Consider the following 17,784-nt stretch of genomic DNA (forward strand, 5'->3'; position numbering starts at 1 on the left):
GGGAAGGATGTAAAACCTTCCAGTCCATGGGGAGTGATGGTGTATAAAAACGTTTTCAGCAAACAGGCATTCTTCTTCTCTGTAGACATTTCATGCACACTTCTTCTTCTTCTACTACTACAACTTCTTCATCTTGTCGGGACATTACGCATTGAGGTAATAAAAGATATCCATTTCACAATAAAATATATCCATTTCACAATAAAATATATCCATTTCATTTTCCAGGAGACCAACTGACAGTCATATTATAAAGTGAAGGGACAGGTGCAGCCTTCTGGTGCAGGTGCAGCCTTCAGAAAAAGAGGGGAAAAAAAATAAAAAAATAAAAAGCAGCAAAGAATGGCATATCTATAAGTTCGAATACAAAGTAGTCTACCCAAATATACATATAAAGTCTTTGAATAAATATCATCATATTTAACGGCATTTTTTTCTTCTTGCAGTTTTTTCTTTTTATGTATACATGTACTTATAATATATATGTTACCTGGTGGGAAATAAGCCACATGTGCAAATCAGTTTAGTTATTGCCAGGCTTTGCTGGTCATATCCGGGGTAGGAAGTGTGTGACAGTCATGGCGGTGGTGGCCTTGTTGCCCCTCTTGACGCGGCCATGCTTGCTGAGGGCGATGTAGGAGCCTCGGTACGCCCACGACTCGTAGGCGTTGTAGTTGTTTGGCAGCAAGCTCTCCCTGAACTTACACTCATCATGGAAGACCGTCTGGAAAGGGCAAAAAGGAACAAGTGTGTTAATACAGTGATTTATTTATTTTTACCCCTTTTTTTGTCATAATGCCAATTTAATCCTCCCCACACATATTTACATGTGTGTTGTCACTGCTGTTGCATCTTAATGGCTCACCTGCCAGCAGACAATTGGACTCGAGTCATAGTGACTCGACTCGAGTCTGACTCGAGTCGCATATTTGACGACTTGCGACTCGACTCAGACTTTGAATGTAAAGACTTGCGACTCGACTCGGACTTGGAAGGTAAAAGACCAACGAGACTTGAGACTCGACTTGCTAGCCAATGACTCCCGACTCGACTCGAGACGAGATGACTTGGATGACTCGTTTTGTTTTTTTCCCTGTGAATGATCTGTGTGTGAAATGCGCTCTCTCTTTATACAAACCCATGCTCACTCTACCGCAAATGCGCTCTCTCTCTTTATACAAACCCATGCTCACTCTACCGCAAATGCGCTCTCTCTCTTTATACAAACCCATGCTCACTCTACCGCAAATGCGCTCTCTCTCTTTATACAAACCCATGCTCACTCTACCGCAAATGCGTTCTCTCTCTTTATACAAACCCAAGCTCACTCTACCGCAAATGCGCTCTCTCTCTTTATACAAACCCATGCTCACTCTACCGCAAACGCCACCCCCAGCGGGGTCATTTTGATTCTATGACGGCTGCCGTCCAGTTATCATCAGTGCCAGTGTTGTGAGGAAAAACAAGCAACCAGGTCTAGGAAAACCAGCCCAAAAGAAGCGAGTCAAGCGACTATGGGCCACATGAGCACTCTAACATATACATCAGCTATTTGAAAATAGCAGATCTACAAGCTCACAACGCGTCCCGATGCAACTATAGTCGTTCGTGTTTTGTTTATGACCCCAGCCTGCAGCCACCACCCCAACAACAACAGTAGCACCAGCCAGCGAGATATACGTACTTGTAAACATGAAAGTCACTCACCACTGTCGAATTTACTTTATCCATGGTAACAGCAATAAAGTCTCTGCGTAATCCATCACTTTCTCACGTCGCCACTTTTCCATTTGTCCGCAGGTTTAATAACTTTAACTTCACCAAATCACTCCCACCAAACTTGAATTCCTTCCTTATTTTTTTTCCACCATAAGTTTCTCTCTGCTATATATATATATATATATATATAAGCTTAAAGAGATGCCTTTATTCCACTGTGTTGTAGTTTTTTTTTTTTTTTTTTTACCAAGGACCCATTTGCAAAAACAAAATAAAAACACATATAGTGTTGCCAGATCTGCTTATTATGCCAGATCTGCTTATCATCATTTCCCCGCAAGATTTTTTTTGAAAATAGCAGATCTACAAGCTTACAACGCGTCACGAGCTTGTAGATCTACTATTTTCAAATAGCTGACGTATATGTTAAAGTGCTCATGTGGCCCATAGTCGCTTCTTTTGGGGTGATTTTGGGCTGGTTTTCATAGACCTGGTTGCTTGTTTCTCTCACAGAATCTGGCAACACTGCATGTGTCCTGTAGTACTAGATGGCTAAACTGTGCCTGATGGAAAATAACGTAATATTAAAATACTACAAAACAAACACAGACACGTCAAGATTATAGGCCTAATAGGCCTATAGATAAATGCCATTAATGTATTTCCTTTCCTGCATCATTTCACCCACAGTTTATCCAATATTCATTCATAATTAATATAATTATAGGCTATTTGTCTTTGATTGACCCAACTGCACCCAAACTGCAAAATGTACTGTCAGTAAATTATAATTAATGGTGTGTGTGTGTGTGCGTGTGCGTGTGCGTGTGCGTGTGTGTGCGTGTGCGTGTGTGTGCGTGTATGCAGTTTTATGTCTGCTACACAGAAATGTCACACACCAACTACTCAGAAAGGCGGTGCCAGTTTGAGTCTGCCAAATGTTAAAAAATAAACAATTTTGTATCAAACATGCCATTTCTTTAGTGTAATTTAGCCTTTCCCTAGTTCTAACTAAATGATCAGACATGTAATGTTGTAATGGATAAATGAACAGCTTTATGCTGGTTTAATTCTTGACTTTAAGATACAGTTTCTCTCTTCAAGATATAAACCTGAGTGCTTTGTGGGTGGGCTGGGGAACAATAGTAGTGAGGGACTTGACACAACCTTGTGACTCGACTTGACAACCTTGTGACTCGACTTGTGACTCGGCTTGACTTGCCCACAACAGAAAGACTTGGGACTCGACTTGGACTTGGGACCAAATGACTTGGGACTCGATTTGGACTCGGACCGGAGGGTTGGATTGACTTGGGACTCGACTTGGACTTGGGACCAAATGACTTGGGACTCGACTTGGGACTCGGACCTGAGGGTTGGATTGACTTGGGACTCGACTTGGACTTGGGACCAAATGACTTGGACTCGACTTGGACTCGAACCGGAGCGACTTGAACAATTGTCTGCCTGCCAGTGAGGAACCCCCACTGGGAGGACGCAGAGACTTCGCCCTACTCCTCCCGCCCAACACTCCCCGCTGACAGGTGTACCGCCCCCCCCCCCCCCCCAGCCTATAGGGCATAGCAGTGGCTGCCATTTTGTGGTGCCACAAATTGAAAGCCCATTCATCTTTCCCATAGAGATTTCCGAAAATATTTACATTAATTATTTTAAGCCTGTGTGACAACCCGGTAATTTACAACCCGACGTTCAATCGTTACTACAACCATGAGAAGTCCGTTTCAGCTCAGCTACTATTTGTGCTAATAATGCAGATGAGCAGTGAGGACCTCAATAACCTCAAATGGTGGCTTGAAGGGGGTACGTGTACCCTTCCAGTCAAACGGTGCCTTCCCGGCCCGGGCACTTCCACACTCCAGGAATTTGGAAGTGCAGTTCTCAGACCCAAGACCAAAAAAACAGTTAAAAGGACGGAGGCACGCCGTCTCAAGTGGACTTGAGCCACGGGGCGGGAGGCGCCACCGATCGAGCCATCAGGCGAGCGAGTCGCCGTGCCAAGTGTTGCTTGCCAAGTGTTGTCCGATTGAGCCGACTCAGCGCTGTTCGAGTTATCTTAACTCATCTTAACTCATATTCCCCAAAAGTCAACATGTGCCTTATTTTATTATTTAAAATAATTTCTCTGTATTTGTCACCATTAATAACAGTGGTAATGCTAAAGTACAACAGCAGAGTAATTAACGTCCATTAAAAGACCGTTATGACGTCAACCTAATTCAATCTGTTGTCAGATCAACAGCTTCCAGATATTAGCCAGGCACACACATCATCACCTCTGAGCCAATGATTGCCTCTCATTGTGTGTGTCAAGGGTGTTGGCTGAGGTGCCGACATGGAAATAGCAGCACATGTATAGTTAGACCTCTGGTCCTCTGGACCTCTGGCCCACTGCGCTGCGCTGCATGCTGCTGCTCACAAAGTGCTCTCCTGGGATCAAAGAGTCAACATCCCCCCAGGAAGCTCTAAACCAGTGGTTCTCAATCTTTTTTCATGCCAAGGATCCCCAAATTGACATGTATTTGGCGACAGACCCCCGTCTGAAAATATTTCGTGCCAGGGACCCCCAGAAGAGAAAATTTGCGTTTTAACATTCCAAATTATTCAAAATCTTTCATGCACTTGTTCATGCAAAATAGCAGATCTACAAGCTCGCGGCACGAAGTGAGATCTGTTATTTTTGAATAGCTAAGGTTACACATTTCGCTGGGGACCCCCTGAAACCAATCCAAGGACCCCTGGGGGTCCCCGGACCCCACTTTTAGAACCACTGCTCTAAACATTTATGCTGCATGCGTTCACACTGCCAGCTACAAACGATACAACGCCACACCGCCACGCATATCTGAGCTACAGACCCGTAATAATAATAATATCGCAAATTTATATAACGCTTTTCTAGTTTTTCAAGTACCCAAAGGTGCTTCACATGGGGGGGAGGAGAAAACAACAAAAGAAAATCATTTATCAGGGAAAAAGAACACTAGGAAAAGGCTAAAGACTATGGAACAAAATCAATAAAAACTGTGGAATGGAATGGCAGTTAGCTGGGGTAAGCCATATTGAAGAGGTGGGTTTTGAGAGCGAGAGGCTTTTGTAAGGACTGCTGCACATGTATGAATATTTAGATGGGTTCTTGCTGGCGAATGGCATAAAAAGAAAGAACAGATATTTACTCTGGCGTCTCACATTTTGTTTTATAATGCCATTTTAATGGGTCCTGGGTCATGGGTGGTGATGGCCGACCTCTTTGCTGTGAACCCTATACAGACTATAGGCCTTTACTATGAAATGAAACAGAATGAACACATGTTGAGTTGCTTGTACCTTCTAAACATAATTATAATCCTAGTGGGCACCTAAACCTTGTGGCCACCTCAACGTTAAATTGGCAGTTCTTTTTTTTCCTCCAAAATAAAAATAAATGTTTTAATAAAATAAATATTAAATCAAATAACATAAAAAATATATGCATTGGGAAATGGTCTTAAATTATGTAAAGTATTAATGTTTTGAACTTGCACGGTACATCATTTATCAGACCTAAATTTACCCTTCAACTTATTGTGAAACGACTGCATGGCTATCACAGGTTTTGTAGCAATTTGCAGCATTTGTAGACATATTGGGCCTTACTGTACATCTAATACACAAATATATATATATATATGTATTTGGCCCCACATTTATAAAATAAATGTAAATATACAATCAATTATAAAACATGAAATAATGCCTCACTATTCCAGCTACCGTAAGCCTAATGTTACAGTATAGACTACATTACTTTTGAGAGATGCATATCCTATGGGCTTTAGGCTTTGACTTGACAACCTTTCACATATAGGTCTGTAAAACAGTTATACGTACAGTAGCCCACATAATTCCCATATGTCTATGTTGACAGATTTAGTGCTCAAAGCAGCCTAATTTATATAGCCTACTACACCATAGTACTACAACAGTTAATAAGGGTGACAAAATTGTGAGTCTATTTGGCACAATCCTTCTAAGCTTTAAGGGTCACACAGTCACAGAATAGACTCTATGATCAGGGCCAGAGCCATGCACAGCACGCCACGCCAATCCAACATAATGGCATCCTAATAAAACCGGACCAGGGGGCTGTAATAATGATTATAATTATAGCAGCAGCACTATTTCAGGGGAGGCCGTTAATAAGTCAAATATAAAATGGAATAGCTTTGTGCATACCTACCGTTGCGTACAACCGTCCGCGGCTGTTCATGGCGACAAAGCGCTCGCTGCTCACGCCGTAGAGGCTGATGACCCCTCGATCCACCGTGGAGATCTCTATGAAACCTAGTAGACAAAGTAGATCTCTATTAAACCTAGTAGACAAAGTAGATCTCTAATAAACCTAGTAATCAAAGTAGATCTATATTAAACCTAGTAGACAAAGGATCTATACATTATTAGATCTCTATTAAACCTAGTAGACAAAGGATCTATACATTATTAGATCTCTATTAAACCTAGTAGACAAAGGATCTATACATTATTAGATCTCTATTAAACCTATTAGACAAAGGATCTATACATTATTAGATCTCTATTAAACCTATTCGACAAAGGATCTATACATTATTAGATCTCTATTAAACCTATTAGACAAAGGACTGTTAGATTATTCGATGGTACCATTCACCTCATGGATCAGATGATGTGTGTATAATGGTTACTACTATGGTATACAATTGTGCTCTGCACGTGTGTGTGCGTGTGTGTGTGTGGGGTGTAACCTTGCAGGTTGCTGCGCTATTGCTGCTGCTGACTGAGCCTTTTGTTCGTGCATCTTTTTTTCTAGCCAACACACCTTGCATTTACAACCCCATATATTATATATTATTACTCCATGCATTAAAGATAATATTGTAGTGACATGGTTTGTGGGGCAGGCCGTCACAAACAAAAGTTGCGTCTAGAAGCGCTTGATGCGCGCAGCTTAACGGAGACATTTAACTGATGGATGCTGGTTTTTAATGTGTCTTTGGGGTTGCTGGAGGAAACCCAACTGCGCAGCCGCATGAATGAATTTATTTTTGTGATAATGCATTTTATTTGTATTGCACCTTTCAAAACAAAGTTCCAAAGTGCTGCACAGAGCAAGGTTAAAAACAACAGACAACAAAGCAAAATCAAAACAACTTTTGATTAAACAAATAATATTAGAGTGTGTACAATCATATATAAAACAATAAAAAAAAACACTTGGTGTAGAGGTATGTTTTCAAAATTGACTTAAACAGAGGGACGGATGGTGCTAACCTTAGCTGCACCGGCAGTGCGTTCCACAGCCAAGGTGCCCGATCGCCCCGGGTAAGTACTGTAGGTTAGTTTTAGGGACCTTCAGGAGGGCCTTATCTGAGGATCTAAGGATGCACTCAGGCTTATGAGGGGACAGCATATCAAAGATGTAAGTAGGGGCCAGCCCAAGCAGGACTTTATAAGTAACTAGAAAATGTGCTCCTCGGAGCACAGGTCTCCGCCAGGCGAGTACTGTTCCTGATTAATCCTGTCTTACCTATTTATATTACATATTGTGATGTCACGTGAAGCTTGACCAATGTTAGCTTGGCTGAGACGGACACACACACACACAGAAGGTAAAACATACTCTCCACCATGCCTTCGGCCTGGCGGAGACAATAAGACGAATTTTAAAATCGCTCAAGGAGCTCACAGGCAGCCAGTGAAGGGCAGCTAGTATGGGTGTGATATGGTCCCGTTTCTTGGTATTAGTAAGCAATCTAGCATCAGAGTTCTGTATCAATTGCAGGCGGGATGTGACTTTCTTGCTAAGGCCGGAGTAGAGGGAGTTGCAGTAATCAAGGCGTGATGATATGAGGGCATGAATGACCTTTTCGAGGTCGGGGGCTGACCGGAATGACTAGATTTTCGAGAAAGAAACTAAACAAATTTTAAACTAGGGGAATCATTTTGGAGGTGCAAGGCGCCAGTAGCCTCACGTGTCCAGACTATATCACTGTCGAGGGCAATATTTTTTTTTGCGCTGGCAGATTTGTCTGGTCCCAGGCTAAGGCGTCGGAGGTTCCTGTCGTGGGTTCCGGCCGCCTGATGACGTAAAGTTGCGGTTAGGTTTAGGCATTATTTCTGTGAGGTTAGGGTTATGGTTAAGGTTAGGCATAGTGTTTGTGAGGTTAGGGTTAGGTTTAGTTTTAAGCATAGTTTTTGTGAAGTTAAATGTTAGGGTTTAAGCGCAATCAAGGCGAAACACCAAGGAAAGAGGGAGTCCCCACTTTCCAGTCCCGAGACGTCCATCACAGATTGGCGTCCCCCCCCCCGGTCCCAGCTCCCAGTACAATAGTTCCGCTTCATTTCCCAGCCTACTTTCTAACGGGCTCGGACCAATGTTCACATTCACAGCTCCCGATTTTAACACAACCAGTTTGGCAAACTCTGTTGCAATGATATAGAAACAACATTAAATGTTCCCCTGTCGAGTTTATCTACCTTTGAGATTTTTAGTATTGAATAATGAATGGTAAGACCCCCCTATCTTGTGTGTTTTAATTTACAGGCCCCTAAAACGTGTTCCAGAGCTTTTATCAATTATCATGGCCCAGCATGACAGAGTCATCCTGGCTGGTGACTATAATATTCATGTCTGTTGTCCTTCATCTACTTTAGCAACTGACTTAATTGTACTCGTTTGAATCGTTTAATCTGGCACAGCACGTAAATTGTGAGGGAGATCCTCCACCACTTCATGAACAAGGTTTGAGGAATAAGACAGCAACGACGCATGGCTCGTCGTAGGAGATCAATACGTCGTAGGAGATCAATCAGATGTATGCATTGATCTGCAGCTGTTGATGAATTGAAACTTGCTAGTGCACTTAGACGGCCAATAGGGACAGGCTGTAATTGCTTAAGCCCCGCCCCCTTTGTGTTCCTGTTGAGCAGCCTTGAAATGAATGGACAGGGATTTAACATTGTTCCTCTACTTCATATAGCTTAATGAAATTAACTCATCAAAGGCACCACTCTCTTCACACTGGGTGGGATTTGTATATGTAATACCTATAATATATACACAATATATATATATATATTATATATAATACCTATAATATATATTTATAACATGTAACTCACTGTATTGGTTCTCATCATGTGCTCCATTAATCCTCCCGTCTTGTAGAACCTGCAGGTGGAACCCGATGCCCACGTTGCAGTAGAGCCTCCTGACCCGTTTGATGCCCAGCAGATAGTCTCTCTGCTCCCCGGAGACCCCCAGAATGGAGCGGGAGAACAGCGTCTCCTCCCCGGAGACCCCCAGGATGGAGTGGGGGAACCCCGTCCTCCTCCTCGGTGGGAGGAGGACGGGGTAGGAGGACACGGCGCCCGCCAGGAGAGCCAGCAGGAGGAGGACGGAGGAGGTGGTGAGCGGGCGGTGTGTCCAGCCGGCCCTGCAGGACATACTGATGAGGAGGCGCTGCTCCTCCGGGGTCACGTGGTGGTGGTGTCACGATTAATGACCCTAAAAATACCCAGAGCAGGAGCAGGAGCAGGCTGGTTCTGCTGGCTTCTGCATGCCGCTGGCGGAGGAGAGGGAGGAGGAGGAGGAGAGGAGGAGTATTTTGGGAGCAGTGCGGAGCCAGAGGAGCGGAGGGGCTTTGGGCAAGAAGAGACACGAAGAGCCGAGGAGCGCAGCAGCACCGAAGGTGGCGGTGGTGATTACCATGTCACTCTTTCACTCTCTCTCTCTCTCTCTCTCTCTCTCTATCATCCCCCTCTAGCTCTCTCTCTCCCTCTCACCCCCCTCTATCTCTCTCTTTCTCTCTCTCCATCACCCCCCTCTGTGTGGAGGAGAATAGCCCAACATCACCACTCACCAAAAAAATTCCAACAAGGCAGGGCTATTGCATCATGACATCACCGTCCAATCATAATGGGCGGAGGATGAGGATGATGATGATGCCAGGAGAAGCCAGAAACATCAGTAAAGGGCCACTGTTATGGTGGGGCTCTTACTTCTGCGATGCCAAGTGTGTGGAGAGTTCAGCTGGGAATACCCACACAACTCTGAGAGTGTTTGCAAAAATGGTACCAAATGGACCCGGGGGGGTCCTCAGGAGTTGGATTTGACAGTGTAGGGGGGGGGGTCTGGCTCATGATGGGACACTTTGACAGCGGGGGCTCCCAAATTGGGTCGGTGGTCATATGTCTCGACGAGGCTGGCTTTCCTTATTTAGAAAGGGGAGCGTGTAAAAACAGGTCGCTTGTCACCGGAGAGCGGCGTGGTGGCTTTGGCTTTATGGTGACGCTTCCTATAGGCCTTCCTACTGCTGCTATTCCAAAAGAATAAACAACTTTTTTCTCTCTCCCCCATGCAGGAAAATGGCTCATTTTGTTCTCTGCAGGGTTCTAAATCATATTTCATTCTTGTACAATTAACACCATGCCTGGGGGGGGGGGGGGGATATATCACCCTATAGCCTATATATACAGTGTATGTGTTCCTGAGGCCTGTGGGAAGCAAACAGGAATGGATAGGCCTGTGCAGCGCTACATTGCTCGCATGCCATTCCCAGCAGCGACATGAAAAGCCCTCTCATCTTTTCCATGTAACAGATAATGCCAGCAGACCAGCAGCAGCAGCTTGGCCACCCTGCATACGTCAGTGTGGGACACACGCAGTTCCCCGACTGGTCCAAAGGATGGCGCTATTTCCAAGTTTGTTTTAAAAGCACCAGGGTTGTTTTGACATCATAATAGGCTCTATGCACAGCAGCCATTTTGGAGAGAAACCAATGATACCAATGATACTAATGAAGGCTCTGTTCCATTCTGGTCAAACAGAGTCAGGGTGTTGATATTGTGCATTTTAAAAGGTCTGTAACTCTGAGAGTGTACAAATGGAACCAAATGGACCCGTAAGGGTCCATTTGGTTCCATGTGCACACACTCAGAGTTATGGGGGTCCTTGAAATTAAAAGTTTGAGAACCACTGTGCTACTTGAAATAGAACAAAGCCGTCATTAGTATCATTGGCAAAACCTGTGAAGTAAGTAAGAAGAGGCCCAATTTCTCTCCAAAATGGCTGCTGTGCATAGAGCCTACATAGGCTCCTTTCCTCCACAGGGTAACCAAAACAGTTAGTATAAAATGTGCTCTTAAGAAATTACCAGGCTAGAGAACTGAATGGATTCAGGATGCAGTTTATTTTGTATAAAATCTATTTGGTAACTGCACAATTATAGACAATCTTACACATTATACACAAGGAAAAATAAAATACATCTTTCTGTAATGGATGAATGATGCAATAATGGCACTGATATATAGAAAAGTGACCTTAATGTCCTGTGAGAAGAAGATTGTGGTAATATGTGAAAAGTTCCCTGAACATCTGTGTGTGTGTGTGTGTGTGTGTGTGTGTGTGTGTGTGTGTGTGTGTGTGTGTGAGAGAGAGAAGTTTTTGGAGCCTTGGCTTTATAGGCACTTTTACTGTCTGTAAATTAGACAGCAATATTTAGGCAAAAACAAAAGGCCAGGTGTATGAACTGTACTGAACATGCACAATGACCAACTGTAACATAACACAAACCAACGTCAAGAGAAATAATAAGTGGTTATGATCCAGTTAAAGCAGAAGAGACAAGAACACAGCTTATTGCCTGCATTTCAACCAACCAGCACAAATACAATAAAATAGAAAACAAAGATCGTAGAAGCCCGACTTATATTTTGTCGTGCGGACGCGACACTTTGTGAGCTCATAAATCAGCAGATTTCTAACTGCTATTCGAGGTCAATGGGGATCCTATGAGTTTTAGACCCCAAAAAACAATGTTTACACTTTATTTTATTATTATTATTAATTATTATTTGGAATAGGGCAGCGGTCAGTTTAGACAGCCTACAGGACGCTAACAAAGCTACAGTAAACGGTGTGTAAAATATTGAAATAAATTACAGCCTTGAGTAATAACGGTCATATTACATGTTTTACACAAATAATTTATATTTTTCACAGAAATATAGCCTCGTCCTTGCACCTATGACCGATGCCAAAAAAGGCCAATATTTTATGTGCTTATAATTCGTAGTAAAAAAAAACCAAACAGAATAAATAAATGTATATTATGTACAACACGTCTTGATGCGAAAGAGGCACTTTGATTCCTAACCTTCTCTGGATCAGAGCTCACCCACCCCGTCATCTGACCACTTAATAGGCTGCCGTGTTAAGTGGTCAGATGGGTGGGCCTTGTGCAGTTTCAGAGCCCATTTATTTGACTGATCAATCAATTGCGTTCCGGCTTAGATCAAAAGAACCAACATAGTACACTTTAAGATCCCATTTTTCGCTTTCACAATGAAAAAAATATATAAAAAAAATACCATGACTTTTTTTTTACCTAAATTCTTTAATATTCAACATTTTTCTTGCATTAGAGTTTTGCCAATTATTTGGGGGCCCACTTTGCGATATCCGCACGGCCAACAGGTTAGGAATCGCCGCCCCCTACTGGTAGTATAGTGTTACCGTCGGGGCAGAAACCTCTCATCTCCACATTCTAACCTTTTGTGTTTTTTCGTAAATTAACGCCATACTTGATCACACTACAACGTCACACAGAAGCATCAAAAGTTTCGCGCCGCGTTTCGAGCTTGTAGATCTGCTACTTTTGAATTTGAATCCTGAAAAGTAACAGTTTTGCACATTACGAGGTTTCCACCCGACAGAGAGGATTATTCGTATCCTACATTAAGTTAAGTCTTCTTGCAGGTGCGCTGGGGTTGCTCTATAACAGTGACAGTTTTATAAACAGGTCTATAACAGGTTGCTCTATAACAGTGTATCATTTTCCACATCATTTGTAAATGAATCTTACTGTACTTTGCTGCCAACAGGACAGAACAAATCTGCTATCTGCTATTTTCATTCATCTCAACCTCATCCTCCCACTTGACTGTCTACGTCGGTGCTTTTCAACCCTTTTCATATCAAGGTCCATTATTTATTGGGCATTTGAGCCACGGAACCACCGCTTGATGAGATTTCTTTAGCCTCTCAGACCCAAAACTTAAGAATATTTTGTTGTGGTTTGATGAGATTTTGTCCACAATTCCATCATGCTCTAATTGTGTAGACTTCTTGTAAATTAAGTAATGCAGATGTTAAACAATAATTTAACTCTTGAGAGCGTAAAATGAAACCTTACGGGTCCATTTGGTTTCATTTTACGCTCTCAAGAGTTAAAGATCTACCCAATAAGGGTCCATATGGTCACCAACTCTCCGTCATTTAGCTGGGGACCACCTGGAACCTCCTCAAGGACCACTGGTGGTCCCCGGACCACTGGTTGAGAACCACTGATCTATGAATGACAGAAAGCCATCACTCTGGGGGTCATAGGTCACGCTGGGGGTCATAGGTCATACTGTACACTGCCACGGTCTCCTGTAAATACAGCCATTTGTATTTGTTGACGACATGCATTTAAGTGCTAATATTCTATGCTCTGTTGATTGAATACTTTAGTAGTCAGAAACAGCACGAGAAACAGTCAGACATTAAAGGGATAGTTCACCCCCAAAATGGCCTTTTTTTCCTATGGATTAGTCACCCCATGGAGACTTGAATTCATATTTTTTTTGTTTTAGTCGCATTCCTAAGCCAACAAGTTGATGACCGGCAGCAGTTCCGGTAGGAGACACAAAGAGTCTCCTTTGTATCTCCTACCGGAACCGCTGCCTACCGGTCCGCTCAAATTAATGGCTGTGGAATGCAACGAAAAGAAAAAACAATATCCATGAATTCAAGTCTCCATGGGGTGACTAATCGATAGAAAAAAAGTAATTTTGGGGGTGAACTATCCCTTTAAGGCTAAAAGGACAACACAAAAAAGTCCTACATAGCGACCACAATGTAAACAAGTCCCCAGGGCTTTTTTTGTGTTATCCTTTTAGCCTAAAATGTTTTACTGTACTGTGCTGTATACGTTTTTTGACTAATAAAGTATTCAATCAATCAAATAAACAGTACAGTAGCATTCACACTGATCACCCCCTCACTGGTCACTTCACTATAACGCCATCTGGACAGAGATAGAGATCTTTAAGATGGGAGAAGTTTCGTCCCCTCGGCCATTACAGCCGCAGCGTTAAAACACATTGTTGTGTGTTAGGACAGTGGTTCTCAAAGTAGGGCACGGGGACCCCCCCATGGATCCTTGAGGGGGTTCCGGGGAGGTCCCCCCAGCAGAATTGTTTAATATCACGATCCAGATCAGTTTAACCACTTTAGCCCTGTATTTAAAAAAACAAAAACAATTTGGGACTTTTTTTAAACATCTAAAAACAAATCTTGTATGGGAGAGGGGGGGGGGGGGGGTCCACGGCCAAATACAGATCAACCTGGGGGTTCACTGTGTTTGGAAGAGATTCTCTGTACCGGTATATGCTGGGTTGTACAGTATACTGTTCCTTATGAGTTTCTATGTTGTATCCCTCTGGTACAATAAAGACTAAAGGAAACAAACAGAGGTTTTGATGGTGAGTAAGATCAGCAACAAAAGCTTTTTTTAACAGTTTTAAATATAAAAGTAAAGTCTTGTCTGTTGAATACTTTACGCATCCTATAACTCCCACCATTGCCATCTCACTTGGGGACACGGACACACACACACACACACACACACACACCCTCATTTTGCCCAAGAATACAATGACAAATCATTTTCAGTAACAACGTATATCTGTTTGCATTTTTGGAGTCTTTCGTGCATGGGCTTATAGCGTGGGCTCAAGCTCATAGCATGGGCTCAAGCCCAAAGTGCGGCACCGAGTGCCGCGCTACGAGCTTGTAGATCTGCTATTTTTGAAAAATCGAGAAAATGTGTGCAAATCTTTGAATATATATTGTTTTAAAGCAAACATTTTTAACTCAAATCTTTGCTTCTGGGGGGTCCCTGGAACAAAATATTTTGAGATGGGGGTCGGCGGCCAAATACATATAATTTTGGGGGTCCTTGAGATGAAAAAGTTTGAAAACCACTGACATAGAATCATCCTTTTTTTTTCCAGAAAACTGTCGGGAAGTCCTTGCCAGAATTGCTCAAACAACTGCTGCCCTGGCAAAACTCAAGCCCCTATGGAAAGACAAAAACATCAGTCTGGCATCAAAAATGAGACTAATGCGCTCACTTGTCATCTCAATCTTTCTATACGCTTGTGAAACTTGGACCCTGACAACAGAGCTCCAGAAGAGAATACAGAGCATGGAGATGAGATGCTACAGAAGACTCATGGGTATCTCCTACACCCAACATGTCACCAACGAGGAAGTCCGGCAAAAGATCAGCCAAGCCATCGGCCCACATGATGACCTGCTTACTACTGTCATAAAGCGAAAACTGAGGTGGTACGGACACATCACCAGATCCTCAGGCCTTGCAAAGACCATCCTGCAAGGCACCGTACAAGGTGGCAGGAGACGAGGGAGACAGAAGAAAAGATGGGAAGATAACATCGGAGAATGGACTCACTTGAAACTCAGTGAGGCAATGAGAGCTGCCGAGGACAGAGAGGGATGGAGAGAGCTGGTCAACAGATCGTCTGTGGTGCCCCAACGACCCTCCGGGGTTATGGGATAGGTGAAGGTGAAGGTGTTGGGATTTAGAAGACATTTGTAGAATCGGCTTCAGGTCTTAATGGCTTAAAAGGATGTCATTGCTTATGGTAGTGAAAGCAGTCCATTAATGTATGCCAAGTGTGTCCAGCGCATAACGGTCAGTTCAGAAAACAAAACACCAGTAGGACGTGTTGATAAGACATTAATCATTATTCTGTTACTGCATTGTCTATTTCTCACCTCAAATGTTTTCAAAAAACGTTCTTGAGTGTAGCCTAACTGTTTAGCTGTAAATGACATGTGTTTGTTTGCATAGCTGCCATGATGGATATGGCAACATTAGAGCAAGTAGGGCAGATTGATATGAGCCAGGTGTCTTTCATTAGACAGCGGTCTGTTATGGAGTTCAGCGGTCAGTATTAAAAAATATACAAATCGCTGAATTCAGTGATTGACCAATCAGAATGCATTCAAACAAGCCATGTGATAAACATGGGTAATATTCAGACAGGACGTTTAGGCGGCGTTGAAGAGGAAACCTCGGGGGGGAACGGCCCAGATTGTCATTTTGGAATCCAGTAAAAACACCATGACAGCATGGAGCCATTGGTCAATGATTGATTGATCAATGGCATGGTGATCTAAAGGGTCACGGAAAACATCCTATCCTGATGGTAAAAAAAACAAACCAAAAAAACGTCACCCATTTTCAACCTTATTGGTCACTAATGCTCATGATAAGAAGGCGCCATGTGTGTGTCTACTCACTCTGTGGACAGCTCAGAAACCTGCCTACCAAAATGGTTGCAAATGGGGGAAGTGCTGCTTTTTAAGCCCCATTTCAAGAGCAGTGAAAATAGCTTCATCTACAAGCTCACAATGGGATCACGTGGATTGAGATGCGAACTAAAATCATCTTTATCTGGTGGAGAAAATCTGCAGAAAATAACAGAATTTGAGGTTAAATGCAAAACACACTTAAATGACATCCCTGCCACTTATACAGGAGTGTGGATACGTCCACGTTTGTCTTTGTGTACAAAGAGAGAGAGAGAGAGAGGCCGTTTACACTCTGAAGCAACTGAAAAGTGGCTCATTTTCCGGGGTTTACGTTTACCTATTTTGTGTTAGAGTTGAGATTTGCAATTTATTTTCACTTTCAACCTGGCGCCCTCGTTTTCAACATTTAAAAGTGATGCACAAGCACATTTGATTTGCTTGTTCATTGTAGAAGTAAAGTTGAATGTTCTTTTCATATTTTAGAGTTTAATGTACTTAATAAAAAATTGTTTTCACATAGTTTCATTTATTTTTGTTTTGTTTGCGTCTAAGTCAAATATAAATATTTTTTATATTATTATAATATTATTATATTATAAAAATTATATATTATAAACATGACCAGAACCGGAACTGGAAAACTATCAAATTGAAGCTGATAAATGATCTTTGTGGGGTTGTCTCTTCTGATTGGATCAAATTGGTATCCCAATATGTATTATAAATGTATTAGATCCCCTGTTACTGAACAAACACTATAGCTATGATTATGTGTATTATATGTAAGAGAAAAACTGCTTTCATGTATTATGCTCCACACAAACGGAACAAACTTCAGGACTCTCTGAAACGGGTGTGATTGGTCTCAATAGAGACATTCAGGGTGCTTCTTGAGGACACACTACATAGTCTGCACCTGTTTCATGTAACACTATGTTTATTTGCATCTGTGATGATTGTAAAGTGATTCAAATGTTTGTTATTGTTTCTCATTATGTATGTATTTTATATGTTGTTATCAGGGCGTCCTTGAAAAAGAGAGCTTGCTCTCAATGGGCTTCCCTGAATAAATAAAGGAAAAAGAAAGATTACTATCACAATATAGAGCTTTAACAAAAAAAAAAAAACTTACACCAACCTTAATTTAGAGTCCGTCGCACGATAGTGCCGAAAATAACACATTTTCTGCAAGCAACATCATGGTAGCCTAACTGCAGACTACAAATTAGGCTTCACCTCAACATCAGGGAGTTAAGAATGTTATTGTACCGTAAATGTGTTGTACCTGAGGAAGAGGAGGACGAAGGTAGGCACACGTCAGTACGGCCAAGAGAGGAAGAGGACTGACACCGCAGGAGAGCTTTAGAATAGATCTGTACTCAATTCTATAGCGTTTAGTCCTATGCAATACACAATCTGAGCACTAGGAGGCAGTGCAGGTAAACCATCGCTGTTGGAGCCAAAGTAAGTACCTATGCTGCCACATCCTGTCACACATGAACCATTTAAACCCTCTAGATCAGTGCTTCTCAAACCTTTTCATGCCAAGGACCCCCACATTGATAAATATTTGGCCGCGGACCCCCATCTGAAAATATGTTGTGCCAGGGACCCCCAGAGGCAAAGATTTGTTAAAAATT

The 17,784-nt window shown here is 42.5% G+C and overlaps 1 protein-coding gene and 1 long non-coding RNA gene across 2 annotated transcripts; one reads left to right on the top strand and one right to left on the bottom strand.

Moving 5' to 3' along the window:
- Positions 1-215: 215 nt before the first annotated feature.
- LOC308091645 (fibroblast growth factor 4A-like) lies at positions 216-9,466 on the bottom strand (the record flags this gene model as incomplete). Its single annotated transcript, XM_080437307.1, has 5 exons — positions 216-293; positions 491-724; positions 5,957-6,060; positions 8,878-9,191; positions 9,273-9,466. 4 exons carry the CDS (start codon positions 9,464-9,466, stop codon positions 548-550), a joined length of 789 nt encoding a protein of 262 aa, XP_080293433.1. The 3' UTR covers positions 216-293; positions 491-547.
- A 1,467-nt stretch (positions 9,467-10,933) lies between these two features.
- On the top strand, positions 10,934-11,784 carry LOC308092724. The gene is made up of 2 exons (XR_013933808.1): positions 10,934-11,166; positions 11,201-11,784. It is a non-coding gene; the product is annotated as an uncharacterized lncRNA (long non-coding RNA).
- The last annotated feature ends 6,000 nt before the right edge of the window (positions 11,785-17,784 follow it).

This window comes from Gymnoscopelus braueri (genome assembly GCF_963280865.1).
Source record: "Gymnoscopelus braueri genome assembly, chromosome: 9".
Classification (NCBI taxonomy): domain Eukaryota; kingdom Metazoa; phylum Chordata; class Actinopteri; order Myctophiformes; family Myctophidae; genus Gymnoscopelus; species Gymnoscopelus braueri.